The sequence below is a fragment of the Lissotriton vulgaris genome, chromosome 3_1 (genome assembly GCF_964263255.1).
Source record: "Lissotriton vulgaris chromosome 3_1, aLisVul1.2, whole genome shotgun sequence".
Classification (NCBI taxonomy): domain Eukaryota; kingdom Metazoa; phylum Chordata; class Amphibia; order Caudata; family Salamandridae; genus Lissotriton; species Lissotriton vulgaris.
Window position 1 is genome coordinate 404,333,620 of NC_141689.1, and position 27,700 is coordinate 404,361,319.

At 43.9% G+C, this 27,700-nt stretch overlaps 1 protein-coding gene across 1 annotated transcript in view; it reads left to right on the forward strand.

Moving 5' to 3' along the window:
- Positions 1–27,700, forward strand: part of ITGA1 (integrin subunit alpha 1) — an 813,868-nt gene that overhangs the window by 318,791 nt on the left and 467,377 nt on the right. The window contains exon 6 of the mRNA XM_086960618.1: positions 8,399–8,526. Coding sequence (XP_086816744.1) covers positions 8,399–8,526 — 128 coding nt within the window. The remainder of the gene's footprint in view (positions 1–8,398; positions 8,527–27,700) is intronic.

The window sequence follows — 27,700 nt, forward strand, 5'->3', positions numbered from 1 at the left end:
ACGAGTTAATCTCTAATGCTTTTATTCTATTTCAGTACAGAGATAGGAATCTTTGTAAACGGTTTTAGACCTTTGACAGTTCTTCCTAACAATCTTTTGTACTGCATTGGTTATGCCTGAAAAAGTGGTGACGCACACAAGGGGTGTCTCTTCTTTCTTTATTCTAGGACTCAGCAGGCAGTCACGAGGGGTGTACCACGCCTTTTTCAAAGCTCGTTTGAGCAGCTTTTTTGGATAATGTCGCTCCAGCAGTTTTTTCATTAGTTCATTCGCATTGTCGAAGTAATCATCCTTCTTTGAGCAATTTCTCCTTATGCAAAGGAACTGGCTCAGGGGTAGATTTTCAAGAAGGTTTCTCTGATGAAAACTGGAAAAATGTAAGAAGGTGTTACGATCTGTTTTTTTTGTGTATAACATGGTGTACAAATGGCCTTCTTCATGCTTTATTAGGAGATCCAAAAAGTTAATTTCCGTTTTGTTTATGTTTGATGTAAACTGTATGTCTCGATGTCTGTTGATTAGCCAGATTATGAATTCATTGAGATGTTCTTCTTGGCCCCTCCACAGCAAAAAAATATCGTCAATATATCGATGCCAGATTTTAAGGTGCCCTTCATACGGATTGTTGTTATATATCCATTTGTCTTCGTAGAGGACCATAAAAATTATGGCCATCTCTGGTGCGAAAGGACAACCTATTACTGTACCATCGTTTGTACAAATTGGGTGGCATTAAAGGTGAAAAAATTATTCTTCAAGCAAAGTTCAGCTAGCTTTAATAAAAATTCTGTGGGAACATTCTGGGGTCTCTCTCGTTTTTACAAAAATATTTCAATTGCCTCTAGGCCTGCCTCTTGTTGGATGTTTGAATATAGACTAACTATATCCAGTGTCACTAAAATTTCATTCTCCTCATCAAATGGTTCATCTTCTAGAAAGGTGATTGCTTCCATCGTATCTCTTATGTAGCTTGTGGTTCCCCTTATTAGTGGCTTTAGGAAGACATCTACATATTTGGCTGGACGTTCTAGAATTGAGTTCACTCCTGATATTATTGGTCTTCCCGGGGGGTTACTTAGATCTTTATGTATTTTTGGCAAGGCGTACATGACTGGAGACCTAGGATGTTCATTTATCAAGTACGTTGCTTCTTTCTTTGAGAGCCAACCCTCTTTCTCTCCAAGATCTGTCAAGGTCTTCAATTATATTTTTATAGTTTTGCGCCAATCTTCATTTGTCTTGCGGTAGTATCTTGCATCAGACAACTGTCTTGAAACCTCTGCTTGATATTTTTCACGTGGTAGAAGGACAATGCCACCGCCCTTGTCGGCAGGCTTAAATATCAGATTTTTATTTTCAGCAAGTTGATCTAGAGCTTGTTTCTCTTGCATAGATAAGTTCCATTTCGTGAATATTTTTTTGTTGTCCAGGTTGTGAAGATGATCTTATTAGGAAAAAACCTTGAAGGGTTCTTCAGGCCTGAAACATTTTGTGTGGACATATTTTTTTTTTCTTGGAAGAAACATTTTAGACACATTTTTCTGAAAAGTTGCATAATTTCAAGTTTTGTCTGACTCAAGTCGGGTTTCACTGTTGGAATAAAAGAGAGGCCTTTTTCTAAGACTCTAATTTCACTGGGGATAATGTATGGTCTGATAAGTTGTATATGGGGTTCCTATTGTGTCTTACCAGCAGTAGACGTTCCTCCTTGTCGTTATTTCCCCTTGGTATTGATTGAGTTGACGGTTAAACCAACGGTTTCCTCGTGGACGGCCCCTGGGTCTACCCCGTCCTCTGTTCAAAAAAGGTGCCGGTTGGTAAAATTGGCGGGGTTGGTTACTGTTGTTAATTGTAGAGGATTCTGTGTCACTTGAACTTTCTGATGTTGATGATGCGTCAGAAAAGGTAAGAAAATATAATTTAATATAAGTCCTAATGGCATCCTCTTATATTTGTACATTACCTCTGGTGTTATAAACAATGTATATTTTTTGCTATCCTCATGTAGTGCTATTTGGTGATAGGCACTCAAAAGATCTAATGTCAAGAATACAGTTGCCCCTTTTAGCATAGCAAACATGTTTCCTATGTTGGGTAGATCAACCACACACAATCATTCAAGTCTCTTAAATCAACACAAAGCCTGACTTTTCCATTAGGTTTTTGAACCACAACCACAGGTGATAACCATTGCGAAGATTCTATCTCCTCTATCACATCATGGTCACTTAGCTTCTTCGAATCCTCCCTCAATGCATCTCTCATAGTCAATGGTATGTTTCTGACTTTGTGGACTTTAGGTACCACATTACGCTTTAAAATAATTTTATGTACAATGTTTATTAATAATCCTATCTGTGAAGAAAAAACATTAGGAAATAACCTTTCCCAATCAGTTGCTGTATTGTCTCCAACCTGTAATACCAGGTCGCTATAGCCTAACACCTTTTCTGGATGATTAGGATTGGGAATAATCATAAGATCTCTTTGCTGTAACCACCCTAACAAACATGATCCTTCTTTGGCCACATAAACATTTGCCTCAATTGCCTTGCCTTTAAAAGTTAGTTTTGACTTCCAAACACTTCAATAGGTTTTTCCCCATAACCAACTAATTTGATATCTAGTGTGGTGGAAAGTTTCACATTTGGAAATTCTTTTATCCATTCATCAGCAATCAAAGTATGTCTCGCGCCAGAATCTGCCATAACTTGAATCTCTTCATCCCCAATTTTAACTACACAAAAAGGGACATCTTTAACATTCTCTTTAATCTCATACCCACCTACATGAAATTCTTCTTCTGTTTGTTCCATCAAATCACATCCAATCTCCCTTATATAATTCCTTCTTTGCGTTTTTCTTTTCAAACTGCTATCTCTACCTTTGTTTCCATTTTTACACATCCTAGCATAATGTCCTTTAGTTGTACAATATCTACAAACTTGTCCTATAGCTGGATGCCATCTGTCATTAGTCAAATGACCGGGTAAACCACATTTGAAACATGCATAATCTTTTTTATCTAAATTCTGGTTGCTTTGCACTTTTACTTTAGGTTTATTCCCTATATTCTCATCATTGCTACCTTTTCTTACCATCTGAATTTCAGCAAGATGTTTTTCCAATAATTCCTTCATACACATTTTCATCTTCTCAAATCGATGGGCAATATCCAATGCTTTACTTAAGGTTAAATCATATGCTGATAATGGTTTTTCTTGTGATGTTGAATCTGCAACTTTATGCAACATTTGGTCCCGAACCATTTGGTCATGAAAATGCATCATAACAGTGAATTACTGGATTTAGCATCCAGTTGTTCCCACTAATAGCTCTTGATGAGCAGCTTACAATTTACTGCTTCAAATATATGTGAACCACACCTGAGATTACAGACCTATTTTTATCACATAATTTTTAATGAGTTCCTTCTAATGCTATATAAAAGGAAAGGTTGACGGATCATGCACAATTGCATTTCAAACAGATAGATTTGAACAAGGAAAATACCCCTTGGGTTCTGTTTTTTTTTTTAGATGTGTATGATAATTTTTTGGTTAAGCAGTATTAAGAATGGGGTATGTTATCTCACATGTGTCTATTATGTAAAGAGAGATTGCACTTCTTGGCAGAGTTCTAGAGAAGCATTTTGGTTGGGATATGTTTTCATATGTCTGAAAAAGTTTCATCCTGTGGTTTTGTCACCACCAAGATATTTGTGCTATAGCAATATTTTTTTTAACATTTTAACACCATTTTATTATGTATACTTACATACATGTGTTATTCCATTCATTCCAAAATCCATAGCTCACTATCATTATTTTCTAATCTCTGGTGAGAACCATTTATTCCATGATTTTGAGTTTACATGTGCATTTAGTTTTATTTTATGGCCAATATAAATTACAGTAAACAGTTTTAGTGTTGAGAGAGAAAAAGAGACTGAGAACAGATGGGTGGGCAAGAGTAGAGTGATTGTCTCAGGAAAAGGAGCTCTTGAAAGGATGTCCTTTAAGTCTTAGAATCAACTGGCATAGGTGAATGCTTAAAGGATTTGAGGTCTGTGAATCCTTGATGTAAATCTACTTAGATCCCTCTAGTTCCCCCACATTGCATTCCACAGCCCTATATGTTCAGCAGAGTGAAGCATGCTGCTGTTGTAAGTGCCAATGACTATTGAAGCTTCCTCTTTTGCCCATTTCATCCTGAACACACTACACAGAGCTGCATGGAACAGCTTAAAACCATTGGATTTGTCTAAAATACAGCCAGTGAGACACACTATATATAAACTAACTATTGAACAAGGCCATGAAGTGTGTTTTAATTGTTTACATGGATTATAACAAGATCTTTGTAGTACAGAAAAGATTAATGTTACTGCATTTGTAATGGAGTTGCAATGACACACTTGTGATGTAGATTCCAAAGCAGTGACTTACTGCACGACAGTGATTCACATACAATCTCAGCTGGAGTGGGACTGAAAAGTATCAAAGAAGCTGCTGAAGTGGTATCAGAGCTGCCGAGTATTCTGAGTATCTGAGCAGCCTGAAAAAAATTACTTGAACTTCCCTGGTGCTCTGCTCAGAAATGAATGACACACAGCAGGAATCACAGGGGCTTGCCGGATGCTCTATATACATAAGAATCCCAGTAGGAATGAGAGGCCCTGCCTGGCGCTCAGTGGACAAAATGCAAACCAGGAATGACAGGGCAGCTGGGTGTGCTGTATACACAATGTGACAAATGCAAACAAACGATGGATTCAGGCCCAGATCTCTGTACTGGGGTGAATGTATGACATTGTTCTGCATTCTGTCCATCAACTGTTGGTTTTGCATTTGTCACTGAGTGGGATGGGTATGCTCAGATGTGAGTCCCATGCTCTCCACACCACTGGAGTCAAGCTATCCTGGCTGAAGACCGCTGATAGCCAGAAACCGGTCCTAGGATGCTTGATTCCGGTCCAGGAAAGACATGGCTTGGCAGTTCGGGCTGGACTGTTGCCATGAGGCACAGGGTCAAGGCTGATTTGCATATGGCCATGTCTGAACTGGGGTGGTGTGGAGTGCAAAAAAACGATGGATGTAGGCCCAGATCTCTGTACTGGTGTGAATGTATGACATTGTTCTGCATTCTGTCCATCAACTGTTGGTTTTGCATTTGTCACCCCGAGTGGGATGGGTATGCTCAGACGTGAGTCCCATGGTCTCCACACCACTGGAGTCATGCAATCCTGGCTGAAGACGGCTGATAGCCAGAAACTGGTCCTAGGATGCTTGATTCCGGTCCAGGAAAGACATGCCTTGGGAGTTCGGGCTGGACTATTCCCATGAGGCACAGGGTCAAGGCTGATTTGCATATGGCCATGTCTGAACTGGGGTGGTGTAGAGTGCAAAAAACGATGGGGCAGATTTATGTTAACTGGCGCATCCCGAGGGATGCGCCAGTTAACATGCGCCACAGTGCGCCACAGCTACGCCACCCATGGTGCGCCGCATTTATGATGCGGCTCACCATGGGGCAAAAACGGCACAGATGCGTGACGCATCTGTGCCGGAAATGTGGCGCATTGCTGGAGTTGCGTCACAAGCGTGACGCAGCTCCAGCAATGCTCTGGGGGGCCCTATTCTTTCAATGCTGCCTCAAGCCTTACGCCTGCTTCAAGCAGGCGCAGGGTTTTGACGCAGCATTGCCCTGAAAGTGACTGAGTGAAATCTCATAGATTTCACTCAGCCAATTTCAAGAGGCGTTCCTGCGCAGGAACGCCCCCCCCTGCGCAGGAACGCCTCCTCATGGCGCAGTGCTGTACAACGTGACGCATCTCCTAGATGCGTCACGTTGTAAATAGGGCGCAGGGATGCGCCACGTTTCCGCGCCGTTGCTCTCTTGCTGTTTCCCTGCCGCCTGCCTGCATTCTCACTTGCCCTTACCTGACCTCAGTAAAAGTGCATATGGTCTCATAAGTATATGCTAATGACCGAACCCTCCTCAATAGAAATCTACACCATTCATCCTGGTATAGATCGAAGATGCACCGCTCCAGACATGCTGACTTGCACCTACCTTACTTTGGGAATTTGTGCAGAAGGTGTCCCATCCCCTAAACAACTAAACTTGATGTTGAGGTATGCAGAACGCAAAATAAAAGGGTGCTCTGCATTTTCCACCTTTATAACGGAGAAATGTCAGCTCAGAAGGTTGTGAAATTCCATTCAATGTATGATAACCCTATTGGTTCAGCCAATCTCATTATTATGGTAACCATATCTGTAAGAAAATGCGTCTTTTTGTATGTTATTGTAAATTTTACAAATTTGGGACACTATTAGCCAGGCAACATTACATGTGTTCTGGAACCCTAAAACATGTAAACATTGTCAACACGGAATGACATATTTAACCTACCTCTACCCTAGTTTATTGTGCAAAAGTGTACCCAAGGTCTGTAGGATAAATGTCACTTGTGGATTGCAGCACATATTGTGCCACCGCTGACGTGGTAATGCAAAGCATACTGGCTATGCAGTTTTAAAGCTGCATTTGACCCACAAAATAAACTCATTACCAGGTCTATGCCTTCATTTCTGATACATATAAGCCACACCTGATGTAGGCCCGAAATTCCCATAGGGCAGAGTGCATGGTATGTAAAAAGTAGAACGTTTATATGTTATATTTTACATGTCTTGGCAGTGAAAACCTCCTAAGATATTTTTCAGTGTGGCAAGGCTATCTCTGCAATAAGAAAGGACTGGGTTATAGTATAACATCTTATAATGTTTAACTTCAGTTTGGAAATAGCTAAAATATTATACAAGGGCTTGTTTTATTAGTCATTTAAAATCCAACTTAAGGGTCAAGTTGGATATTACATAACTTTTTTTTAAAATGACACTTTTAGTAAGTTGCTTCTTTTCTGGCTGAGCCAAATGTGCCTTTCTGCCAATGTTCGCTCTCACCCAGAAGGTGGGAGGCTCATTTATTTACTGTGAAGTAGCTCACAGAGCTGAGACTAAAAAAGAGGGATTTGCCTAACCAGTACAGGATGGCCATCTAAGCTTTGCCCAGGAACGTAATTAACTTCAAAGGATGCCTACCCAGTCATTGGCAGATGTAGCTCATACCTAGCCTCCCTCCCTTTTGTCTTCATAGTCAACTGGGTGGTAGGGATAGCTACTTTAGAATTGGTTTGGACTGACCACCGGGGTGGTTTTGCCCTTGTCATAGCACATATCTGGGTCGACAAATGGAGCTTTGCACGGGGGAAAGAAAAATTATGCCATGTTGGTTTTAGGTAGAGTGGGACAGTTCACAGTAAAACACACAGGAAGTGCTGAAAAAGTGGGTAAGACCACCACTGGGAACTTTTACCCTATTGGTTATGGAGAACTGACAGAAAACTGGGACAAACCAGAGAATCAATCCAAGAAAGGTGCATTGCAACTGCGTTAAGTATTCAGGTCACTCCTGCTCAAAACTTTATTGCAGCGGCAAATCTATTTCAGCGGACTTCAAAGGGATCTGGCCTCATGGAGCCCTGTTGTGCTGCAGTTTGCAGCCTTAACCCATTAGTGGAATTCAAGCTTCAAACAAGTGACTACTTTTAAAGGTAAAAATCTTCACCAGGCGAAGGCGGCAGAAGTATCTGGCTGGTGTAGGACTTTCCTTGAGCTCAAATTTTGAATTTTTTACCTGCTCAGAGTTTTCTCAGCAAAAGACAACTGCTTCACCTGGATTTTGTTTGACAGCTATCCAGCCTTGTGGAACCAATCTCTTGCCCCGCTGAGGATCTTTGACTCGCATTTCAGACACTAAGTCAGAAGGTAAAACTTCTGACTGGGATGAAGTTGGTCTCTGTATCTGAACCGCTCTCCTTTGCTGTCATACTTAACTCACTTCTAGATACCTCTCAAATGCAATCAATGACAGCGGTTGGTGCATAATTATTTTTGGTGCCATTTTAATTTTAAAAAAATCATATAGCTGGTTCTCTTAATTAGATTTTTGGCATTTTGTTCATTGCATATTCTCTATTTTTATAAATTGGGGTGTGATTTTAATTTTGTTTTGATTTCAACTTTTTAACTGTTTTGGTACTTCTAAATTCTTTTCACATTTTCTTAAGTTAGGATTGTCTTCTTTGTGTCATAGATACCAGAAGTTGCTCTGAGGTTTAAATTACTGAAACCTTAGCTGGACCTAGAAAAACTAGTGACATTATTATGTGTGTTGGACTACCATCAACCCCAACGAATAGACCTCTTTTTCACAATGGCAGTATGTAATTATCACTATAAAAATATACTTTTGTGTAAAGTAGCATAGGAATATTGTTTCGGAAAGAATAACACTATTATCATTTACAAATTGCTTCTCTGTTTTCCAGAATGCACTTCCCAATTGGATATTGTTATAGTCCTTGATGGTTCAAACAGTATTTTCCCATGGATAAGTGTCACAGAATTCTTGAAGAGCCTGCTGAAGAATATGGTGATAGGACCCAGAGACACACAAGTAAGTTCTGTTTGTGATGTAGGAACTATTTAATATTGGGTACTCAATAGAAACATATTCTACTGAACAAGAATGATACACATATTAGAAATGAATTAACATCTTAAATTCCTTAACCTCAACACCCACCTTTTTCTAGTACATTGAATGAATAATAATGTATGTCTCAATCTTTCAACTATCAACGCTCTCGCTTGTATTCTATACTAGGCTATTGCCTTTTTCAGTATGGAGCTGTACTGTTCTTTTGGTTCTAGTTGGTAACAGTAATGGACAAGAGTGCCAGCTCACGCACCCTGCACATGTGATCAACAATTGCAGTGTAAAACACATGTGGAGTAAATCATGGGTTCTCTCCAATTGTCAGCTTCCCCCTTCAGCAGCAGTTACTCTGCCTCATCCCTTACCTCTCTTGCTAGCCTGACCTACTACACAACAAATGGAGCCCATTTTCTCAGATGAGTACCGGAAATCAATGTGTGCAACGGCGCTTAGTCATCTCTATCAACTATGTAAGTGGTGTGATGTACATAGTAGTTAGGGATGCTGGGAAAATGAAGGTGGATATGGTCATAAAAACTGTAAGTTAGATGCATAGAAGTAGGCTTCTTTCAATATATAGAGGTTGAACACTTGATAGTGTGGACAAACGTGGTACATTTCTACATTCCATATTTCAATCAGCAAATTTGCTTATTAGGAGTTTTCCCTTTCTTTTATTGAATGTCTTTTTTTCTCAAGCTATTGATTGGAGATGGCACATATAGGGCCCCATTAGGATGTCGGGCGGATCGCCACCTCCATGCGAGCGGTGGTGATCCGCCCGACATCCTTCCCCGCCCGCCACCCATTCCCCCCACCATATTACTATGGTGGGGGGACCGCGGCAGACGGATAGACCGTCCGCCACATTTTTGCCCGGTCAACGAGTTGACCGGGCGGAAAAGGGTTTCATATGGTGGCGGTGTCTGTTAGACACCGCCATCCATATTAGGATGTGGGTCGAAAACATGATTTTCCATGGCGGCAATGCTGCCATGAAAAGGCATGCAGTAATGTCATGTGGGTGCCCGTTGCGGGCTCCCAGGGACTCCAGGGGGGTGGTGGGTGCACATGGGGGGTACCAACACTTCACTGTACAATGTGGGAAGCACTGCAGGTGCCTGTCACATTGTGCATTGAGGTGCGCAATGTTAAAAATGTGGGATGCGCCCGCCAGTGCGGGCGCATCCTAATGGCCCCCACGGGACCGCCGCCCCTATGTCGGGCGGTCCCGTTTTATGACGGGATCCGCCCGCCATCCTAATGGGGCCCATAGTGTTGGTAATGTTCCTGCAGTAATGTTCCTTTTCATTGTAATGGGTTAGGTTACTTGCTGTATCTTTCCTTGGGCAATCTAATTGCATAAAACTTTTAGGGGCATATTAACAAGATGTGCTTTAAAATACGCACATCGCACATTTCCATATCGCTGGCGATATGGAATATTAACGCATGAAAGCAAGCGTTGTTTTCACGCGCTAATGTGTGCCTTGAAAATATGGGGGGGGTGGATTCCGCTTTATGATGCACACCCCCATGTTATCTATGACTAACACCTGATCAAAGCAGGCGTTGGGAGACCTGCGCTAAACTCGGTTATCGCAGGTCTCCTTCTCCCAACGCCTGCCTTGATAATACGGTGTAAACACCTCCAACCACATTTTACAAGTGGTTGGACATGGGAACGCCCACCCTGCATCCCATTAGCGTTATCTATCCCCCCCAGCGCGGGGCGATAGATAACGTCAAGAATACGTCTCTAACTCAGGTTAGAGAGGTATTGGTAATAGTGCGATGTGAAAAAAATGTGTTACCGACTTTAAAAAGTCGCTAACGCATTTCTCGCGGGCTTGGTAATATGCCCCTTAGTCTTTAGTCTTTGTATATTCTTTGCATCAATAGCAGTCGTGTGTCGTTCAGAATGGGCCTAAATCCACTATTCTAGCATTGCCCATACAGTACAGGTTATTTAATTTCAGACTAGCACCTGCTGACTCATTTTCCCGGGCATGATTGTAATTTTACCTATTTATGTATTTGTTGAATCTTATTATGTCACCTCACTTCCACTGCTTTAGAGTGACTCTCTTGTAATATTAATTAATTTAGCTTGAAATATATTTTCATTGTATTATTTCCATAAAAGAGTGCATAAATGTATAAATACCTTATACAAAACAAGTAAAGAATTCTTACGAAGAAGATGGCGGGTGTTCTTCCACAAGGGCCACATGTGCTTCCTGGGAATTATTCCAGGGCCGAGGGGTTTCTCCACGTTCTGAAATCTACCTAGCAGACACAAGTCTATGTGTAAGATGCACTCTACAGCCTGTTTAGATATTCGGCCCCCTGGGAGAGCAAATAGTGGCAGCCTGTGCCTGTGTCCTTTTGACTGGCAGACGAAGTGTCCGTCCTGCTCGCCAAAGGGTGGCCCACCTCTCCTGGCACATCAAATGCTATCCAGCCTTTAATACTAGCTGACATTGTTTTAATGAGACACGTGCCAGTAGGTCTTCAGAGGTTAATGACGGCCCTAACAGAAAAGGGACTTGAAATAAACACAAAAAAACCTATGGTGATGACCCTCTCACAAAATGTAAAAAAATGGTAGGAGCTTCACAAAGAGAAAAAAGGAGGAAAGCGTACAAATATCTTGGCGTCACCCTAGATAGCACAAATAATATCAAACTTCAGCTCCAATCATTAAAATCCAGAATTACGGGGCATATTACCAAGCAATAGCGATAATTATCGCTATTGCTTGGTTAGCGTGAAAAATTTACCGCTGAGCTGCGGCGATTTTTATAGCAGATAAACCTTGGTATTACCAAGGTTTATCGCAAATGCGATAAAAATCGGCCGCAATGCATGAATATTGCTGAAAAGTCAGCGATATTCATGCTTTAGCGAGCTAATGCTCTTAGCCATGTTATCCACCTCCCATTGGATAACATGGCTAAGAACTGCTCAGGGCAGGTGTTAGCTTTTGGAGATATTCGCGCTTAGCGCGAATATCTCCAAAAGTTGGTAATAGGAGATAGCGATGTTAGCGACTGTTTCCAGTCGCTAACATCTTGGCACGCCCACTTTGCATGTCATTAGTGATAAATATCACTGACATGCAAAAGGGGGCCCAAGATGGTCGCTATCTCCTACTAGCTGTCGCTAACTGGTGTTAGCGACAGCTAGGTAATAGGGAGATAATTTTATCTCTGCTTTCTTGGCTTTTAAAGCCAAAAAAGCGGAGATAAACCCCCTTGATAATATGCCCCTACATTCCTTGTATACGAACCTAAACAACCGATGGTTAGATTCCATCTACAATGTTATTAATATGTATTTTTTACCACCTTGATCATACAGTACAAGTTACTTGCAGTTAGAGACGCAAAATTGCTAGACGTTAGAAGCCATCCTATCCAGATCACTGTTTCACTTACAACAAGCACAATGCAGACTCACATTCGATTAGAATTCGGACATCAAAGACAAGAACTTGCAAGAAAAGAATCATTCATCAAACTTTCCAGAAAACTGTGTGATGCCTCAAATAGCTCATTCAATAGCCTCATTTAAATGGAAGTTCTGTCTGCCAAACATAGAAACCAGTGAAAACGATGTCTAATTACAGCTTTTACAACACTTCGATTGTCGGAAAACTGGGTGCTCCCCCACCCCACACACATGCCAGATTCAGGACACTAATGAAAACATCTGTTAAAATACTTCACTGCAACAAGACAAAGATTAATTTGCATAAAAGCCCATGCCTGATCGGTGAAAGGATCTTACTTTTTTGTAACTGATCGAAGGTACTTTAGCAGTCATTTTTCACAACATCTAAAACTAAGCTTGATGGCACACAGACTGAGTTGTTTTCCCACAAAGGATTTTTTACTAAAATGGAAAATAGCCTTCTTGCACATTCTTTGTACTTGTCCCATACTGAAAGACCAACAGATGAAGCTTTTGTGTCCCCATGTCATAGACCTGTATGAGAGAATTTCATGCAAATGGGTTAAATGTTGGAAAAGGCCAACTGAATGCTCTCCCAAACATAGAAAGCTAATAATTAACTTATGTATGTAAGGTGTTTTCACTTTTGACTGAAACAACTTTTATAATGGTTTCAATTAACTCCACAAAAAAGAAACATAATAAACTGCACTTTTGAGTCATAGAATGCCACTCATTCTTTTCCAACATGTTATAGACATACCACATGTAGATATTCACTGGAATTGCAAAAGATAAGCATACATACAAATACAGCCATTGAATGGCACATAACATAGTAATGTTGGAACATAACAAGCAAACATAATGGGACGATGACAAAGATTACACAATTACTGTGGAGTTCACTGACACAACATCGATGTAATAATTGATGTAAAAAATATTGAGTAAAAAATATAGACAACAAAAATATCGACTCCTATACTCAAACAAGTAAGTCCAAAAATATTGACTAAAAAATATCGATGTAAAGAATAGAAATGTATAAAATATCGATTTTTATATAAATATAAAAGAAAACAATATATATTAAATATTAAATTTAATTTTAACAAAATAAAATACATGTAATATACATTTTAATAAAATATAACATACATTTAAAAAATATAAACACAAAAACATAATTATTTATACATATATATTTACTTTAAAACAATTAATAAACTATTATTTTTCATTTATGTTAAAAGTTTAAAATTATTTAAAAAAAATGTATATCAATGATTTAAAATATAAAAAAATGAATCTATAAAATATTAAACTATTAAAAAATATTTAAACCTACATTTCACAATACAGTTAGTGCAACAGTAGGGAAAGTTGTGGATAGCGGAGTGTTAAAAATAACTATTTCCACTCCAGTGAGTGCAACAGTAGGGAAAGTTTGATAGCGGAGGGGCAAACATTAATTTTCCCACTACAGAGAGTCAACATTAGGGAAAGTGTTGGATAGCGGAGGGGTAAAATGTACTATTCCCACTCCAGTAAGTGCCACAGTAGGGAATGTGTTGGCTAGCTGAGGGGTAAAACTTTTTATTCCCAGGGAAAGTGTTGTATAGCAGAGGGAAAAGAATTACTATTCCCACTCCAGCGAGTGCAACAGTTGGAAAAGTGTTTGATAGCGGAGGGGCAAACATTACTTTTCCCACTACAGTGAGTCAACAGAAGGGAAAGCGTTGGATAGCGGGAGGGTAAAAATGACTATTCCCACTCCAGTGAGTTCAACAGTAGGGAAAGCGTTGGATAGCGTAGGGGTAAAAATTACTAGTCCCACTCCACTGAGTGCAACAGTAGGGAAAGCTTTGGATAGCGTAGTGGTAAAAATTACTATTCCCACTCCAGTGAGTGCAACAGTAGGGAAAACGTTGGATAACGTAGGGGTAAAAATTACTATTCCCACTCCAAAGAGTGCAACAGTAGGGAAAGCGTTGGATAGCGGGAGGGTAAACATTATTATTCCCACTCCAGTGAGTGCAACAGTAGGCAAAGCGTTGGATAGTGTAGGGGTAAAAATGACTGTTCCCACTCCAGTGAGTGCAACAGTAGGGAAAACATTGGATAGCGTAGGGGTAAAAATTACTATTCCCACTCCAAAGAGTGCAACAGTAGGGAAAGCGTTGGATAGCGGGAGGGTAAAAATTACTATTCCCACTCCAGTGAGTGCAACCGTAGGGAAAGCGTTGGATAGCGGGAGGGTAAAAATTACTATTCCCACTGATGAATACAGGCCTCAGCAAGGCCCGTGAGTGCGAAAGGGTTCGCCCTTCTGTACGCAAGAGAAATTGGCACGGAAACTGGAAATACAAAAACATAGTTTAATAAACCTTTAAAGGTGGTACTACAGCCCACACAACACTCTACAGTATTGTACAAGGTAGCACAAAGAACTTGAACATGCGGTCCCCTTTTATACACAAAGAAGGGGCGCATAAGTAGGCGGTTACAGCTCAAAAAGCATGATTTATGACCATATATGGACATTTCTAAAACATGATCGATACATGGGTGGAGTTAACGATTCATGAAGCCCCCCGAATGCACATTCCAATCCCCTCTAAGCAGAAACAGATGTTACACGTACTGGGCATGCACTAGGCAAGCTGGAACTATTTATAGCCTGTTGCTGGGCAAATTCCAGGGGTGACAGTCAATGAAGTAGGACTTGCCTTGTGGCAAGCACATGGCGGAGTGTAGCATACAAGATTGACGCCAGAAAACAAAATGGAGTCCGGCCGTATTTTCAAATATGAGCAGGAAAACTAGAATGAAGACACAATAGCATGTCTTAGGCGAATGCCTAACATTATCGCTGTTTTATTTACAACAGACGACCCTTTCAGCATTTGCTGACATTCGGTTTTCTTGGATAATCTAAATATTCATAGTTTATATCGATGCTCATCTTATCCGCTATCTCTCTAGTTATAGTTTTCTTATGGGCAGCATCCGCAACAGCTTGTTTATTGGGTACACAAAGTGAGACACACAACAAACATATCATAGGGCTACATTGAATACATACACAACAGCTGAATAATATGGCAACAATTTTACATAGCCCAGTAAGAACCCTCCAACCCCATGTAGAAATCAAGGTCCAGAACCACCCAGAAAAAGTCCAAGACCCATTTTCTTGATATATATCAGCTGCAATTTTGTGTAATTTGTTAATGGCTTTATACACAGAAGGAGTATGGTCGGGTATAAAAACCCAGCAGCTGCTTCCAGTAATTCTACAAGCTCCACCTCTGTCTGCTAACATGACGCCGAGAACCATCCGCTTCTGCAACACAACAATCCTAGTAATTTGTAGCTCTTCAGTAAGGTTCCCAAGAGCCGCAGCAGTTTGATTAGTAACAGCTTCCACTACTCTTGTTAATCACTGTATCTTTCTGCTATTTAGAGCATCTCCCACAAAGAAAAACAGTCCTAAGTTGAAATCTATATATTGTTGCAGACTAGTGTCCGTCTGATCAACATCATCTATGGATAAAGTCCGTTTAAACCTGTTCACAGTTACATTATTCAATAATTTCAAATCTTTATGATATAATGCAGGTGCCAAAAATACAGGTGGCAATAAAAACGATGCATAACATACTCCAGACCATCCGGCTGGTAATCGATAATAGCCCTTATTCCCACATACAAAATAGGTGTTATGTGAAGCAAGGAAAGTACTGTTATTCAGGCCATCAATGTTCAATACAACAATACAATCACTAACACCTATAGGAATATGGCCTACGCTCTGGACACATAAATCAGCTTGTGCTTGGGCCACTGAAATCACAAACTTCTCTTGTCCAACAGTGTCTCTAGTGTTCGTAAAGATATAAGGTGTCGATTCATTGTCCGGTCGATACTCTTCCCACTCCCATATAGTTCCGTTGGCTTGTGGATAGCTGTCTTTATCTTGATGACATTCTTTGTTATGTTTGAAAATCAGTCGTCCTACTGTAGGCTTTCTTGTAGCAAAAAGCAAAGTACACCACGCTCTACACGAGCCATTTTGAGAAAAGGGAAGCGGTATGAACGGTGTCCCCCCCTTCTTTTGATGCGCTGGCATCATCCCACATATCCAGCAATCTGTGGCATTTGTAGCAACATGGGTGTGATGCAACATCTGAATGAAAGTGTTATTCAAATATGACTGTCGATGTTTCAACTCTTGATATGGGAGTGTATAGAAAAAGTGCTCATCAGGTACTGGAGTAGAAACAACATACAGTTCACGGGCAGGAGCCTTCCCCTCAACGAACCACATGACTGTAGCAATGACTGCTATAATGAAAACAAACCCTACAGAACCAAAAATCTTCCTTTTATCCATCTTGAGCAAATGTACACAGTATCTTCCTGAAACTAAAGTGTTGTCAGAACTCTTACCCCGTAGGTAGCCGTTGTTTTCTTCACCATCGGGCCAAGACGGGTGTCACTACTCTAATGCATGGCTGATCCCCCCACCCTTTGCCTCATTGGCTCTCCGTTTCACAAACCTAGGGACCGTTCTGACAACTTCTCATACAATTGCAGATTCTTTCCTTGGTCGCAGATTGTATCTTCTCGATGCAGGCATTGTCTGGTCCGGGAAGAACTCCTCAGAATCGTCAGGTACCACAGCACGGCCTCTCTCCGTAGTCAAGATATCTCGATGATCAGTCAGCACAGCAGGTTCCACCAGATCAGGTTGCACTTTCCGGCAGTGGATGGAATGGATCCAATTCCTACGATTTGTCACTTGTACTGCTGTTCTTGTGGCTAGGAGGACTTGTTCAGGGCCACACCATCTCGGCTCCAGACTACTCGACCTCTCAAAGGACTTCACGAGGACAAAATCACCAGGCCAGGGATTGTGACCTTCTCCTGTGGACCGATCAGGGAGTGCTTCTCGAACCTGTTGATGAATGGAAACCAAGCTATCAGTTAATTGTACCAAATAGTCATTCATTAAAACACAATGTACATCATACACTGAACTTGGTTTGGGCACCCCCCATATATTCATGGGGCGCCCGAAAACAATCTCGTAGGGCGTCAAGCCCATCCGAGAGTGTGGTACCGATCTGATAGACAACAACGCCAAAGGCAGAGCATCTGGCCAAGTCAGAGAAGTGGAAGCCTGTATTTTCGCTGTTTTCAATTTAAGCGTGCCGTTGTATTTTTCCACCAAACCTGCCGATTGAGGGTGGAATACTGCGTGGAACTTTTGCACGATGCCTAATCCCTTCAGGACATACTTAATAACGTCCGCCACAAAATGGGGCCAGGTATCACTCCACAACAGTCTACAAACACCGAAACGAGGAAAGAATTCCTTCAAAAGCACCTTAGCAGCAGTCATGGCAGTATTGTCCTTAGTAGGGTATGCTTCAATCCATTTGCTGAATGCACAAACCACAACCATAACATACTTCAGATTATTGCAGCGTTCTAGCTAAATATAATCCATTTGTAGTACTTCAAAAGGTGCAGTGGGTGTTGCAAATCCTGCTGCTGGAGTTCGTGTCCCTTTTCCTGGATTATATTTGAGGCAAATCATGCAGGTCTGTACCACTCTCTTAGCTGTGCTAGCAATTTCTGGATGCTCCCAAAGTTGCGTAAGCAATTTCACAATTGCCGAAGCTCCAACATGTGCTAGCCCATGTGCCATCTGAACCATAGGTTGTACGAAGGCTGTAGGTAACTTCCACCTATCCATCTGCTTACTCCTCCAACAACCCTCATCGTCCAACTCTCCATCTTTGGACCATTGCTCTCGTTCTTTCTCAGTAGCAGTCTTTTGCATTTCTAGTACCTTTTCCCTAGCATCGTGCCACCGCTCAGCTTGTGACTTCACGACATACATTGAAGTAGAGCCAGGCTGCATCGCAGTTTCACGTGCCACTTGATCTACAAAAGCATTTCCTTGTCCCACTTTGTCTGTCACTTTCTTGTGTGCACTACATTTCACTATAGCTATCCTCTTACGGAGCGTCAGTGCAGTCAAAAGTTGTTGTACTAATTCTCCATACATTATCTGAGTTCCATGTGATGTCAAAAAGCCCCTTTCCTTCCAGAGCAGGCCAAAATCGTGCGCTGCTCCGAAAGCATAGCGGCTGTCTGTGAAGACATTCACACATAATCCTGCACTAAGCTCAAAAGCTTGTATCAACGCTATCAGTTCTGCTGCCTGAGCTGATTTCTGTGGTATGCGTGCTGTCTCCACTATCGTGTGTAATGTAGTAATTGCATATGCTGCGGAAGTGATTCCGTCTGGTAACTTTAAACAGGACCCATCCACCCACAGCTCTCCATCCACATCTGTAAAGGGTGTATCTTGTAAATCAATACGACCCTTTGTCTGTTCCTCGGTCACAAAGACACAGTCATGCGTCTCTTGCGCCTCAGGCTGAGTCGCTGGGAAGGGCAACAACGTAGCTGGATTCAACGTTGCACATCTCTTCAAAGTTATATGAGGAGCCAACAATGTCGGGGGAGGAGCTTCGCGTGTTTCCAAGATGGACGCGTGAGCACAGGGCTCCCGAGACCCTTTCCGCCTCCCGCATCTATCCTGCAACGCATCCTGATTTGGACGAGGGGTACCTTTTGCTGATGCCCTGCTGATACAAAAACCTTTTTTCAAAATCGATTTGGACGCCGGGAACCGGACTTACTGCTCATTGAAATTTGCGGCCTATATCGTAGACCATCCACAGGCTTGAGTCCCCGAGGTACCCAGGTGGCAATTGAACAACAACGGCTGGTGTGACACGTCCACTGCCCCTGTGGTACTTTCGGTTTCGCTCTTGGTCATTGTTGACGGCGATCTGCGGCCGATCTGCATGGCTGACCTGATTCTTCTGCCAGTCCTACGCTTGCTTTTGATCCTTGCCCTCTTGCCTCTACAGGCTCACCGTGAAGGGGACCATTCTGACCAGATCTCAACGGTTCCGTCGGAGCTCGTCACCCATCATGGCGGGCAAGGCGGACGCCGAGAAACGGGCCACCAGGGGCTCATACCGAGGAGGGGTTACCCAGTCCCAGTCCATAGATCGCTTTACTCGCCCTTAAGGATCCCCAGGCGGAGCGAGCAAGGTCCTTGAGGAGACTGGCGATGGTCCTCCTACAATTGAAGAGCCGACATTGAAAGACGTTATGGGCGCCATCGCAAGTGTTAGAACAACTATGGGTCAGCAGTATGAAACCCTTGCAGCTAAGATTGAAACGGTGGCGATCGAAGCCAATCTTATTAGGAGAGACTTAGGGAAAACCAACGAGCGGGTTAAGTCCCTGGACATCAAGACTGCGAGCCTGACCACGGATGTCTTGGATCTCTAGGCCGAAGTTCGCAATCTCCGGACTTCCAATGACTTGTTTGCCCGCCGGCTGGATGATTTCAAGAGCCGGGCCAGGCGCAACAACATCCGCATCATAGGTGTTCCGGAGAACTCAGCGGACGTGTCTACAGACCTTCTGGTGGAGGACCTTGTTTTAAAACATCTGGTACCAAAGGGCCTCAGTAACTTTTTCACGGTGGAGCGTGCTCATAGAGTCCCCGGTGGAAAGCCCAAGCTGGGGGCCGCTCCGAGGCCTATAATAGCCAGGATTTTTACTTTCCGGGACAGGGACGCTATCCTGCAGGCTTCACGTACCAATGGTCCCACTAAGTTTGAGAATGCGTCGGTCAGTTTTTATCCGGACTTCACACAGGCGGTATAGAAACAACGTATGGGTTTTACGGGGTTGAAGAGGCGACTCAGAGACATGGGACTGAAGTGCGCCATGCTTTTTCCGGCCCGCCTGAGGAATGAATATGAAGAACGTGTGCTCTATTTTGACCGCCCGAGGTGGCCAGTGACTGGTTGGACACTTTGCCGACACACCGTACCAGCCCAGAGAGTTCGAGAGGTGCCGAAGGCGGCTTGGAAGAACAGGAGTAGTGAGTCTGCGCCGGCGAGCCAATTTTATGGACTTATGGCAGTGGCTCTGTGTCTGTTATGATTCTACAGTGTGGATACCCGGGGGTGGGGGGAATCGGGACTCTTCCTCCTCTGGGGACTTTTTTCTCTCTTCTTGTAGGTTAGTTTAATGGGGCGACAGGCACACTGCAAGTTGGGGTGGCTTTCTGGTCTACCACAGGGGTGCAGAGTGGGGGGGTGTGTTTTGAGGGGTTCATTGGGGGTGGTCTTTTCTTTTTTGTTTGTATCGAGGCTGCGCTTTGTTCCAGATTTTATCCTATGTGCCTGTTTTGTGGCGGGGGCGGCAGAGTGTTCATTACTGGGATGGGGGGTAGGGGGCTGAGGGTGCTGAGCTGGAACGTTAACGGTCTTGGTGATAGGATAAAACGGGGGATTGTTTTGCAATATTTGAAGCGATGCTCCCCAGATGTGGTTTTACTCCAGGAGACACATTTAGTAGGAAATACGTGCCATGCACTGAATAGACAGGGCTACCGTTTGGTGGCCCATTCTGGATTTACCACTGGGTCAAGAGGGGCGGGTGTCCTGGTCAGGAATTCCCTCCCCCTAGAGATAGACGACACAGTGCTGGACGATAGAGGCCGCTATGCAGCTATTACGGGTCGGTGGGAGGGGAAGACGATCTCCATTTTGTCCGTGTATGTTCCGCCCGGTCTACAGTCCACCACGTTTACTGATTTGGGCAGGGTGATCCTGGGGTTTCCTGATGGCATGTTGGTTGTGGGTGGCGATTTTAATTCAGTAGTCAGTGGGGATGAAGACCGTAGCCCCCCCAGACCCCTGCCCGCGTCGCAGCTACGGCTGGGGAGTTTCTTGGACACGTTAGGTCTAGTTGATTGTTGGAGACAACTGCACCCTGGACAGCTCCAATATACTTTCTACTCGGGAGCTCATGGGAGTTTCTCGAGACTTGATTATATCCTCGTACCAGCGGTGCAGATGGTCTCTGTAAGGGAAATCAGGCATTTGGCTAGGGGGATCTCTGACCACTCTCCACTTTGGCTTACTATTGATATACAATTGGGGGCCGGGGGCCGGATCGCCCCGATCAACCCCTGGCACCTTCGTAATCCCAAGATTAGAACGGAGGTGGTTAAGTGTATGGATTACTACTTTGCTGAGAATGAGGGATCGGTGTCCTCCCCTGTCTCCTTGTGGGAGGCTTATAAAACTGTGATCCATGGTCAAACCCTATCCTTAATTGCTAGCGAGAGGAAGCGCAAAAATGCGGAAGTGGTGGGCCTGGAGAATGAAATCACTGAGTTGGAGGAACGGATGGAGTCTGGGGTCACACCTGAGGGACTACACTCTTTGGCCCTTAAACAGTCTGAATATAGGGCTCTGGTGACTGACGCGGCCAAGGTAATGAATCGTGAGCAGCAGGGGCATTTGTATGATGTTGGCTATAAAGCGGGAAAGTTGATTGCTTGGCTGGATAAAAGGGATAGATTGAATCGGGTGGTGCCTGTTGTTGAAAAAGTGGATGGTACGCGAGTGGTTGACCCGGTTGAGATAGTTGAGGTCTTTGCCCAGCATTTTCAGACGGTTTATGCGCCGGTCTCGGATAGGCCGGAAGAGGACTCGCACTTGTTGCTTCGGGATATCGCGCTGCCTAGCCTGGCGGAATCGGACAAGGAGCTTATGGAGGCGGAATTTTCCACCGATGAAGTAGCGCTCGCTATCCGCTCACTTCGTTCTGGGAAAGCCTCAGGTCCGAATGGTATACCAGTTGAATTGTACAAGCTGTGCCCAGACAAAATGGCGCCACACCTTCGTTGGATGTTCTCGGCATCGCGAGATCTCGGGTCTCTTCCCCGGGATCAGAGACTGGCGTCTATTGTGGTCATCCACAAAGATGGCAAGCCCCGTGAACACTGTTCATCGTATCGGCCGATTTCGCTTTTGAATGTAGGACCCAAAATCCTGGCAAAGCTTTTGGCAAACCGGCTGATTACGGTGATCAGTGACTTGGTCCACCCGGACCAGTCCGGCTTCATCCCCCATCGCAACACTGCGCTCAATCTTCGCCGTCTTCATGGCGTCTTGGCAAGGGCGGGGTCTCTTGGGGAGCCGGCCATCTTGGTTTCACTTGATGCCTCGATAGCCTTTGACACGGTGGAGTGGCCATATCTGTGGGCAGCCCTTGCTAAGTTTGGTTTTGGCCCTAAGTTCATCGGATGGATCAGGCTTCTGTATGAGCAACCACTGGCTTAGGTGGTTGTCAACGGCAGGGCCTCGGAACCCTTTGCTCTCGGACGCGGCACAAGACAGGGATGCCCCTTGTCGCCACTCCTTTTCGCGCTTGCCCTTGAACCCCTGGCCGCATGGCTCTGCTGGGAACCTTCGCTTAAAGGCATCCGATGGAACCCCGACTTCGAGGATCGTATATCGCTATATGCCGGCGACATATTGTTGTACCTTACCTCTCCCCGTAAATCACTGAGTGTCCTATTTGACGTCTTGAGTTCCTTTGGGAAGAACTCTGGTTTAGTTATTAACTGGGCCAAGTCTTGTATCTATCCGCTTACGGGAGACTTACCCTCTCTACCCCGCGTTTGCCCGATACCCGTTTCTAGAGTCGGCTTGAAGTACTTGGGGATCTACATTTCATTGGACCCCACAGTCTGCTATGAGCGGAATTTGTTACCTCCGCTTTCCCGGCATAGGTCGGATGTTGCGGCGTGGTGTGGCTTGCCTCTGTCCCCCTTGGGAAGAGCGGCCCTGCTCAAGATGATGTCTCTCCCCCGATTCTTGTATGCCATCCAAAACACACTTGATTTGGTGCCGGCCAGCTATTTCCGCGAAATCGAGGGCCTACAGAGGAAATTGGTTTGGGGCGGGCGACCGCGCATTGCATTGGCAAAATTGACTTTGCCCTGGTATGACGGTGGTATTGCATTGCCTGATATTAAACGCTACTACTGGGCGTCCCAACTAAGTGCTGTTAACCATGCCATGTACGGTCCTGTTCCGAATCCCGCATTCGAGATGGATAGGTGGCAGCTGCCCGGGGCGACTATAATAGAGCGCTCTACTCTAGAGCCGCCAGGAAGAACCTGACGGGCCCCACTGGGGTCGCGGTGCGAATATGGGGTAGTGCAACCACGGCCACGGGATGGACGGACAAGCTGACTAAATCGACCCCCTTATATGCCGCGGAGAAACTGGGTGGTCTATGGACGTCGAAGGGATTTGATAGATTGGACCTTATTGGTATCAGTAAAGTGGGCGACCTCTGGGCCAAGGACAGAGTTAAGACCTTTGATGAACTCAAGCGGGAGTATAAATTGAGTGACAGGGAATATTTCCAATATCTCCAAGTCCGACACGCACTCAAATCGGTTTTCCCAGCTGGAACTATGATCCGAGAGTCTTCCCCCCTGTAGGATAGAGTGCTAGACGGGTACTTTCCTGACAGCACTATCTCTCTTATTTATAAAAAACGTATTAATGACCGCTGGGACCTTCTTGTACAACTTCGGGGTGCCTGGACTGGCAATGGGCTGGAATTGGATGATGAAGACTGGCAGGCTGCGATATCCTGCCCTAAAGAGGTCGCGATTCCGGCACGTCTCAGACTGGTGCAACTGAAGATTCTGCACCGTGTCTATGTCACGGGTCCACGGATGATACATATGGGTTATTCTGTGGATGGGTTGTCTAGGCGTGGTTGTGGTATGCTGGCTACCTTCGTTCACATTGTATGGGAATGTCCGGAAGTGGTGGTCTTCTGGAATCGAGTGCATGTGGTGATGGGTGAAGTGACGGGTGTTGAGTTGTTGCCTGAGGTTAGACGCTGCCTATTGAATATTTGGGAGCCGAATGACTGCACTACTGCTCAGACTCAATGGGTTACACTGGGTAACATGATCGCGAAACGAGACATAGCCCAATTGTGGGGATCTCAGAGGGCACCATCAGTCTCAACTTGGAAAGAAAACATGGACTGGTCCATGTTTATATAAAAAATTGTCTATATCTCCCGTGGTAGGCCCAAGAAATGGGGAAGGATCTGGGGTCAATGGAATTCGTACCGTGGAGAGATCTGCACTCCCCCTTTCACTGAAGCTCCTGATATTCCCCACTTCCCTTGACTGTGCGTTTCAGATTCTTAGCTTCCCGTTGTACGTAATGTATCGTTTTGCTCTCGCCCCCCCCTCTCCAGGATCTCTCCTCTTTCATAGTACTGCATATCCATCATTTGTCTCCCCCTGCCGTATGAGACAGTCATTACATTGCACGGTACCGCCTCAATTCTTTTTTGTGTTCAGTTTTTGTAATTTATTTATGAAAATATAAAATGTAAAACCTTTCACTTATCCTCTTGTTGCCACATGCTTTCCACTATATCGTGACTTTTCGCTGCCGGGCCCGCGGGTTGGCGGCTTATGAGCTGTGTATTACTGTGCTACTGGTGTTGTGTTCAACTGACCAGCCTCCGTGGTTGTAGGTCTGTAACTGTACTTTCTTTTTACAAAATAAAGGTTTTTTAAAAAAACAAAAAAAAAACAATGTCAGCTCGTATCCTGTCAGACGAGCACTAGTTAAATGCTGCGTCTTTGTCTGATTCAAAAGGGCATCAACCGCATGGGGGACCAACACCAACAGCTTATGAGATAAAACTATCCCTTCACTCTGGCGTATTGAAACAGCTGTCGCCGCAACTGAGCAAAAACACCCAGGCAACACTCGAGCAACAGGGTCAAGTACTGCCGAAAAGTATGCACAAGGGCGCTACTTATCGCCGTGCATCTGCACTAACACTGATAACGCGCATCCATCTCTTTCATGCACATACAATGTAAAGGGCTTTGTGTAATCAGGGGTGCCTAACACTGGTGCTGAACAAAGGGCCTGACGTAATTGGTGAAAAGCATTCTCACATTCATCCGTCCATGGAAGGGGAACTGGGGTATCCTTTGTCAACAGGCCTAACAGTGGTTTAACTATGTATGAAAACCCTACTATCCACTGTCTACAAAAGGAGGTGAGACCCAGAAAGGCTCGAACTTCTTTCTGCGTGGAGGGTACTGGTGTGTCTAAAATGGCTTGAATACGATCTGGTGTAAGTGCATGCCCCTCCTTAGACAAAAGGTGACCTAAGTAGGTTACCTTTGGTCTACAATATTGCTGTTTCTTTTTCGATACTTTGTGATTGTGAGATGCCAAAAAGGTAAGTAGAGACAAAGTGCACTCTTCACATTGCTCAGGGGTGTCGGCGGCCAACAAGATGTCATCAACATATTGTATAAGCGCCACACCTTCAGGTAAAACATAAGAATCCAATTGTCGTTTTAATGCCTGACTGTAAATGCTGGGGCTCTCAGTATAGCCTTGAGGAACTCTACAGAATCTGTACGATCTATTATTCAACGTGAAACCGAAAAGATATCGGCTGTCAGGATGAATAGGGATCGAAAAGAAAGCATTTTTCAAGTCTATAACAGAGAACGTTGTTGCAGTTGGTGGGACCAAAGTAAGGAGTGTCGTAATATCAGAAACCACTGGGTATTGAGGTATCACTATCTTATTAACCTCGCTTAAATCAATAATAAATCGATAAATCCTGGTGTCAGTGTCTTCCTTCAAAATCGTTAGTATAGGACTGTTGCACACATTGTATGGAACTTCTTCAACCACCCCTACTTTAATCAAGTCTTGCACTATCTGTATGAGCGCCTCCTCTCCCTCCTGCGATATCCGATACTGAGGTAGGCGTGGCAGCACAGCTCCCTCCTTTACACTAATGTATTGTATTGTTGTATTGTAATTGCATTTATTTAGCGCTTACTACCCCTGACGAGGCGTCAAAGCGCTTTTTCGGCGGGTAGCACGCTACTCCGGGACCCACAGAGGATTAGTTTTGAATTAGTATAGTGAAACATGCAAGTACATTTTAAGTGGAGGATAGGTTAGTCAGTTATTTGGATTTGGAATGATAGCAGAAGGATAGAGTAGGACAAAGGTTAGTATTTATTTATCGTTTGCTTGTTGACGCATGCTATTCAGGGAGCCTATAAAGGATTAGTGGTGAATTAATATGGTGAAATATGAGGTAATTTCAGTGGTGGATATTAGTGTGTTACTTGGCCTGAGAAGGATAGCGGATGGATAAAAGGGGAAGAAAGATTTGCATTCATATAGCACTTGTTACCCCTGATGGGTGTTGAAGCACTTTTTTGGCGAGTAGCACGCCACTCCGGAACCCATAAAGGATTAGTGTTGAAAATTAGTATAGTATAAATATGAAGTAATTTGAGTAGTAGATATGTTATTCAGTTATTTGGGCAGTATATTAGTATAGTTGAATATGGAACATGGAATTTGAGAAGTGAACATGTTAGTCTGTTAATTTTGATAGAAAAAGGATAGTGGAGGGATAAAAGAGTGAAGGATTTTTTTTTAAGAGAAAAAGGGCAGCATTTCAGGCCCAAGTCCCGACCAGTCTCGATCAGGCCACCCTTAGCCTCGACGCCCAGGCTGAGACGCCCTAAGCCTGGCCCTTTTTGTAGCCCTAGTAATCAGGTGACCCCTTCAGCCAATGGGAACCCTAGCCCTAACACTATCCAATCACAACACTAGCCCTAACATCTTGAACCAATAGGAGACCAGGACCTTGCAGCCAATCTTAACCCTAGTCCAAGCACCCAATCAGTTCAAAAACCCTGATCTCGACATCCAATAAAGGCCTTAGTCCTACCACTAGTCCCAACCCAAGTCCAAGCTGCCAATGGTACAAGTAGCCCTAGTCCCTACTTCCAATAGAAAGCCTAACCCTACTCTTAGTCCCACAACTGGTCCAACAACCAATCACACCAGAAGCACTAATTCGCTACTTCCAATTAAAGGTCTAACCGTAGCCCTAGTCCCACCCTACTCCCAACAGCCAATAACATAGGAAGCCCTAGTCCCTACTTCCTATAGAAATCCGAACCCTAGCCCTAGTCCCAACCCTGCAATGATTGAATCACAGACCGAGAAACCAATCAGAACCCTCAAATACCCAGCCAATGAGGACATTAACCCTAACCCAATAGAAACACCAGATACAACCACCAATCTGTGATACATGTGCCAACCATCAGCACACCATATAAGGTCCCGCAACCTCAGACAAGGTTTGCTGGCCAGGGAGTTGGAAGCTGCTTGCTCCTGTTCAGAATCTCCTAGGAGACAGACAGGCTCAATCCACAACTTTGGACTTCAGCAGGTAAAGGCTTCACTAACTCGAAATCTAACAATACTGTTTGAATAAAGCTTTACTCCCCCTGCTGGCCAAAAAACGAAGTGCACAGGCCCCAGTAAATACAGTTTCAACAGCTCACAGAAACACCCTCTGATGTAGAAAATCCCTGTTGCTGGGGGGGCTTTGGGGGGGGGCAGGGGGGCTGGTCTCACTGGCTTGTGAACACAAAATGGTGGCTGGGGGTGCACTGTTTCAGCCACAGGCCTAAGCACAGAGCAAAGGAGAAATTTGGAGGGAAAACAGATTTGTTACCAAGGAATGAGAGGGACAAACTACAGAAGTTGGACTGCAAATCCCACAATTCAACACACTAAATGAAGGCAATCATGGGCAGGGAAAACCACACATTTAAAACACAACACAGGTGATAAAATATGCAATTACAGGCAGGCTAAAACTACAA